This window comes from Somniosus microcephalus, chromosome 1, assembly GCF_052327205.1.
Source record: "Somniosus microcephalus isolate GS21.2 chromosome 1, FLI_Smic_1.0, whole genome shotgun sequence".
NCBI lineage: Eukaryota > Metazoa > Chordata > Chondrichthyes > Squaliformes > Somniosidae > Somniosus > Somniosus microcephalus.
Genome location: NC_140987.1, coordinates 60,358,440 through 60,364,719, shown reverse-complemented (window position 1 = coordinate 60,364,719; position 6,280 = coordinate 60,358,440). Strand labels below are relative to the sequence as shown.

Here is a 6,280-nt window from a genome sequence, read left to right as displayed (position 1 = left end):
AGTTAACCTTCAAATAATTTTTTTTTATCACACTTTTTAAATAAACTATAAATTACATTAAATAACTATTTTAAACAATAATTTAAATTTTTGAAAAAATAATTTTATAAAAAAACGGGGCTAAAAATAAACTTACCTTGCTTTAAAGTATTTAAAAATAATAAACCTGTGGAAAAAATGTTTTAATTTTAATTAATTGACCACTTATCTTTTAAAATGCAGTCCTTAGGCCTGGTTTTTACATTTCTAAAATCTACAGATTTACCCTCACAGAAAAACCGGTAAAAAAAAACGTAAGTTCAAAGCGCACGCGCAGACTCCCGCGCGCACGCGTTCGACCTCTGAACCCCTTCGTTCAGAGGAACGGAAGTGCCGGTTTCCTGCGCATGCGCAGTGCACCCAAGAAACCGGCACTTCCATCGGGTACTCACGCGTTGGGACCCAGTTGTTTACATCCACAAAACGGGCAAGTGGCTTCAGCGCGGCCAGAATATTTTGAAGCACTGATTAAATATGCAGTTTTTTTTATTTGTACGGACTGAAATATGATCACGCCCGTAAGAATATACATTCAAATGGCAGTATTTGCATTAATTTCAGACGTGCAAAGACTATGGGCCAGAAATTCCAGGCCAGAAGCGTGAGTGCGGTCGGCTTACTCACGCTTCTGGCCGTTGGAAATGCCGGCGTTCAGCATGAACAGCGCATGCGGGGAACGCCGGCATTTCCAGACCTCGAGCGCGTGCGACTGCACAGGTAGCGCTTGCGCAGTGAACTTCGTGGATTTCATTCATGAAATCCGTGAGGTTAAGTCCTTAGAAGTTACACTGAAAAAAAGCAAGTGTAAAGTGGTTCATTGGCTGCGGAGGAAGATATATTTTATCGTGGAGCTTTTGAAATGCAATATTTTTGTTTGGGAAAGGGAGGGAAGTTATTTTAAGAAATTTTAAGTAAGTTTTAAAGTTAAAATTTTTTTTATTTTTTAAAAAGGGTTTTCAGAACGGTAGGTAGAAGGAGCAATTGTGGCTGTGTGAATGGAATGTGAGAATGAGTTATGTATGTATGTCCACATATATTCCTTTACGTATATGTATGTATGTTTTATATTCCTTTACTATGAATGTATGTTTTTAATTATGATTTTCCAATAAGTTACTTTCTCTGAAAGTCATAATTAAATAATACATTCATACACATAAGTAAAGGAATATATACATAACACGCAAAGGAATATATACAGACATACATACTTTCAGAAGCTCCACGATAAGAAATATCTTCCTCCGCAGCCTCTGTAGCAACTGTACCCATGCTTTTTTCATGTGTAAGTTGTAATGACTGGACCTCACTGAAAGCATTAATGAAAGCGGCGAATTATACTGCGCACGCGCTGCCTGTGCAGTCGCACGCGTTCTGCCTCTGAACCCCTTCGTTCAGAGGACAGGAAATGCCGGTTTTCCCCACATGCACTGTGCATGCTGAAAACCGGCATTTCATCCGGCCAGATTCGTGAGTACCCCGACCGTACTAGCGCATTTGGAAGGGAATTATTGGGCCAACATTTTACATGTCAATAAAATTAAAAATTTAACACTTGCACGACTTGCCCCCTCGCATCTGCGACTGAGGGTCCAAGGAGGTGCATTGCGCAAGAGGTCATCATCGCACGTATCCTCACACTGTTCCCTTTGGGGAACTGTATGAAGTGGTGGAAGGATTTATGGCCGTGATTAACGCTCATTCCGTGACCGTAACCATCTTTGAACCAGTCATTAGGGTGGTTAGTCCTATGGCGGGAGGGTTTTACGGGCTCCCACAACCCATCTGAGGGGGGGGGCCACCAACACCCACGGACGCAAGTATCCCGCTGGATGTCCACCCAGAATTTAAAGTTGGAGCTCCGACTCCACTTGCCGGGACTGTCTGGAGTGGGGTTCAAAACCCTACTCCTTCTGGCCCAACGGCAGGGATGCTTACTGCTACGCAAAAGGCCCACTCCGCACAAAAGGTGACACCCATACGTTTCCTGCGCCTTTTCCCTCCCCGTGACTGGAGCCCTATGCTGCCATTTCACGTAGCTAATCGGATTGGGCGTTTGTCATAGCGGTAGGATCCCCGCCGCTGGGCCAGATCAGGGTAGGGTTTCGAACCCCGCTCCAGACAGTCCCGGCAAGTGGAGTCGGAGCTCCGGCTCTAAATTCTGGGTTGACATCCAGTGGGATATTTGCGTCCGTGGGTGTGGGTGGCCCCCCCTCCTTGTATAGCTTGTGGGAGCCCGTAAAACCCTCCCGCCATAGGACTAACCGCCCTAATGGCTGGTTCAAAGATGGTTACGGTCACGGAATGAGCGTTAATCACAGCCATAAATCCTTCCACCACTTCATACAGTTCCCCAAAGGGAACAGTGTGAAGACACGTATGACGACGACATTGCTAAATAAATAAATGGAATTAAAAAAATTCTTTTAGGGCTTTTAAAAGTCTTTAAATTGCTTTAATTCTCTTTAAAACTACTTCAGATTACTCAAAATAATGTAAACATTTAAAAAAGTTTATAAAAGTTACCAAAATCTTCAAAAAACTTCCAAAAACCTATTTAAACTGCTGCTTTGCATGTAAAAAAGCAAAGCAGCTTGACAGAAACATTGGGGGCGTGTCCAGTGAAACTGAGACCTCAAGGGGCGTGTCTCACTTACACTGCACGCTCCTGGGTCCGCGCTGGCTGCACTCCTGGGCGGCGTGACGTCATACGCTGCCCGGGAATGTGCTTTCAATTTCTCCAAGTTCAGGCGTCCCAGAAGCTGATCGGCAGGAGCGCGGGGTAAGTGCAAATATGGGGCTTGCACGCGCTGCAAGCCCCGTTCTGGAATTTCTGGCCCAAGGTTGGGTTCAGGAAAGCACTCACCCCTCTTTGGATGGTTTGGTGGGTGGCGCGCTGCCTAGAGGACGGACAGGAATCCAACGGGAGCGCTCTGCTAACACAGGCAGGAATGGCAATTTTCGTCGAAGAATATGAGACTGAAAAAACTTTAGCAGCCGCAACATGATCAGATCCTAAAATACTTTTTTTTTAATAAAATAAATAAATCTGGTTGTCTCTCTCTCAGTGTCTTTGCAGCCTTAGCCCCCTCAACCCAAACTCTCAGACTCTCCCAGACACTTTGCAACTTCGCCCACTCGCTCTCCAGCCGAGACAGTCCGCCCGGGGAGCGCGATCCGGCGGAGGCCAATGGGAGCGCAGGAGGCGGATACCTGGGCGCCGCCACCGCCTTCGCGATCGCTATAAAAAGGAAACCAGTGTTCGGTGAAAGCTGTGAGCCGAGAGCGAAAGAACGGGGCAAAAAGAGAAGTGCAGGAACTGTCGAAATGCACACAGTGGGGAAAGACGGAAAGAACGCTGCAAAAAGAGTAAAACATTTTCCCTTCATTTCAAACCGTTTTAAGATTAGTATTTTTTATTTGCAAATGTTTGTCACCAAGTAACGATAGGAACAGGAGTAGGGCATTCAGCCCCTGAGCCTGTTGGGACATTCACAATTCAAATCGCTTTATTGGCATGATAAGTTACATCTTATGTTGCCAAAGCATCAAAATACATTTATGGTTTAGCACATAAACGCAGTTCTATTCATACAGTGTATAAACAGGTATATCCCTGAGTGTATAAATATACATTCGCATTGTTTATATATATTCTTTTCTTAGTTTACTGGTTGTCCCTCTGTTCATGGCAAGCTGTAACATAGTGTGCCGCCAGTGTTATACAGCTTCTCTCCTCTCCCAGTAGGAATGGGAGTTTTTGGTTGTCATTCAGATTTCTGAAATCAGGGCATATTTGTGAGAATTTTTGGTAGAAATTCTCCCTGATGCCCTGATATTTTCCGCAGGCTGTGAGGAAGTGCATCTCTGTCTCCACTACTCCCTGACTGCAGTGAGAGCATATCCTGTCTTCTCTTGGTAGCCTGGTCTGCCTGTGTCTGCCTTTTTCGATCGCTAGGCTATGTTCGCTAAGTCTGTACCTTGTCAAGGTTCTTCTCAGTTTGTTATCCTTTACCATGGTCAGGTAATCAGCTATGTTGTATTGTCTGTTTAGGGCCAAGTAGCAATTGAGTTTGCTTTGGGTTTTTGTTGTTTCTGCCCAATATGTCAGATATTTTTCCTTTTGCTTAGCGACGATTGTGTTGGGTCGAATTCTTTGTGTTACCCTGTCACTGTCCTGGGGCTGGTTATTGTTAGTAGTTACTTCACTGAGTCCCAGGACTAGTTGACTGAGGGTATTCTTCTTTATGGTCAGCTCTTGGCATTTCAGGGCGTCGTAGTGATAGCATTGGGGATTGCTCATTTGTAGGTGATTCCAAAATTTGGTGGCTCTTTTTTGGATAGTGATTATTAATGGATATTGGCCTAGTTCTGCCCTGCATGCATTGTTTACTGTTTTCCTTTGAGTCTGGAGGATACTTTTACAGAATTCTGCATGTAGGATCTCAATTGGGTGTTTGTCCCATTTTGCAAATTCTTGTTGAGTTAGCGGTCCCCCTACCTCACTGCCATAGAGTGCAATTGGTTCAATTACTGATTTGAAAATTTTGAGCCAAATGCTAATTGGGATTTCTATTTGGATTGATTTTTTGATGGCATAGAAAGCCCTTCTTGCTTTCTCTTTCAGTTCATTCACAGCCAGTTTGAAGTTTCCCGTAGAACTGATTTTTAAGCCCAAGTATGTGTAGTTAGTGGTTTGTTCAATTTTGGTTGTTCCTACTGTGAAATTTATTTTGGGTCCCTGATGTTTGGATCTTTGCTGGAACACAAGGACTTTGGTTTTTTGGGGATTTATTGTCAGGACCCAAGTCTGGCAGTACGACTCCAGCAGGTCCAGGTTTTGCTGTAGCCCCTCTTTAGTAGGTGACAGCAGAACCAGGTCGTCTGCATAGAGGAGGAATTTAACCTTGGATTCATATAGGGTGAGGCCGGGTGCTGTAGATTGTTCAAGTAGTTTTGCCAATCCATTTATGTAAATATTAGAGTGTCGGTGAGATTGGCGAGCCCTGCGTCACCCCCCGCCCCTGTGGGAAGTATTTTGTTTGTTTGTCTCCAATTTTAACTGCACATTTGTTGTTTGTATACATTGATTTAATTACATCATATGTTTTCCCTCCTACCCCGCTTTCGATAAGTTTCAGGAATAAACCGTCATGCCAGATGGAGTCGAAAGCCTTCTGGAAATCTACAAAGCATGCGTAGATTTTGCTTTTGTTATGGTGAACGTGTTTGTCAATTAGGGTCTGTAGGGTGAAGATATGATCGGATGTTCTATAGTTTGGCAGGAATCCAATTTGGCTTTTACTCAAGACATTGTGCTCCTCAAGGAAGTTTATAAGTCTTTTGTTTATGATGCTACAGAATACCTTCCCCAGGTTACTGTTTACACAGATGCCTCGATAGTTGTTTGGGTCGATTTTGTCCCCACTTTTGTATATGGGCGTTATGAGTCCTTTGTTCCAGATATCAGGGAAATAACCGACACTCAGAACCAAGTTGAAGAGTTTTAGGATAGCCAGTTTCATTTTGTTGTCTGTGTGTTTAATCATCTCGTTTAGTATGCCGTCTGTCCCGCAGGCTTTTCCTGGTCGCAGGTCCTTGAGTTTTTCAAGAAGTTCTTTTTCTGTTATTATGGCGTCCAGCGGGTTTTGGTTATCTTTTATGGCCATTTCTAGCTTTTCCAGTTTTTTGCATATTTGGTGTTGCTCTGGTCTTAGTGTGTTTTTCTGGTATAATTTTTCAAAGTGGTTTACCCATGTGTCCCCGTTTTGAATGGCCAAATCGTCGTGTTGTATTTTGTGTAGTGTTTTCAAGTTTTCCCAGAAACAATTGGAATCAATGGATTCCTCCATGGAGCTGAGTGTATTCTTAATATATTGCTCTTTTTTGGTTCTGAGTGTGTTTCTGTATTGTGTTAGTGTCTGACAATAAGTAAGGCGTAGTTCCTCGTTTTCTGGATGTCTGTGTTTTTGGTTTGATATTTTTCTAAGTTTTTTCCTCATGTTATGGCAATCTCGGTCAAACCATTTTTCATAGTTTTTTGTTTTGGGTTTGTTCTTGCGAGCTTTCAAGTTTGCATTTGTTGCCAAATTATCAAAAATATTGTTTAGTTTACTAACTGCCTGGTTTACGCCTTCTTTATTGTGAGTGTATATGTTATCCAGAAAGGTGTCTAAGAGAGCTTGAGTTGATGCATTGCTAATTGTTTTCTGGTATTTTTCCGTGTCGTTTTTGGCCCATC

General features: G+C 43.1%; 1 protein-coding gene across 3 annotated transcripts in view; it reads left to right on the top strand.

Moving 5' to 3' along the window:
* The first annotated feature begins 2,746 nt into the window (after positions 1 to 2,746).
* The window catches only part of LOC147124119 (betaine--homocysteine S-methyltransferase 1-like), a 54,381-nt gene continuing 50,847 nt past the window's right edge, over positions 2,747 to 6,280 (top strand). For 2 of the 3 annotated variants that reach the window (XM_085982253.1, XM_085982246.1), the window contains exon 1: positions 2,831 to 3,408. In XM_085982253.1, coding sequence (XP_085838379.1) covers position 3,408 — 1 coding nt within the window. In that variant the 5' untranslated portion in view covers positions 2,831 to 3,407. The other variant, XM_085982261.1, reaches the window with a different exon arrangement.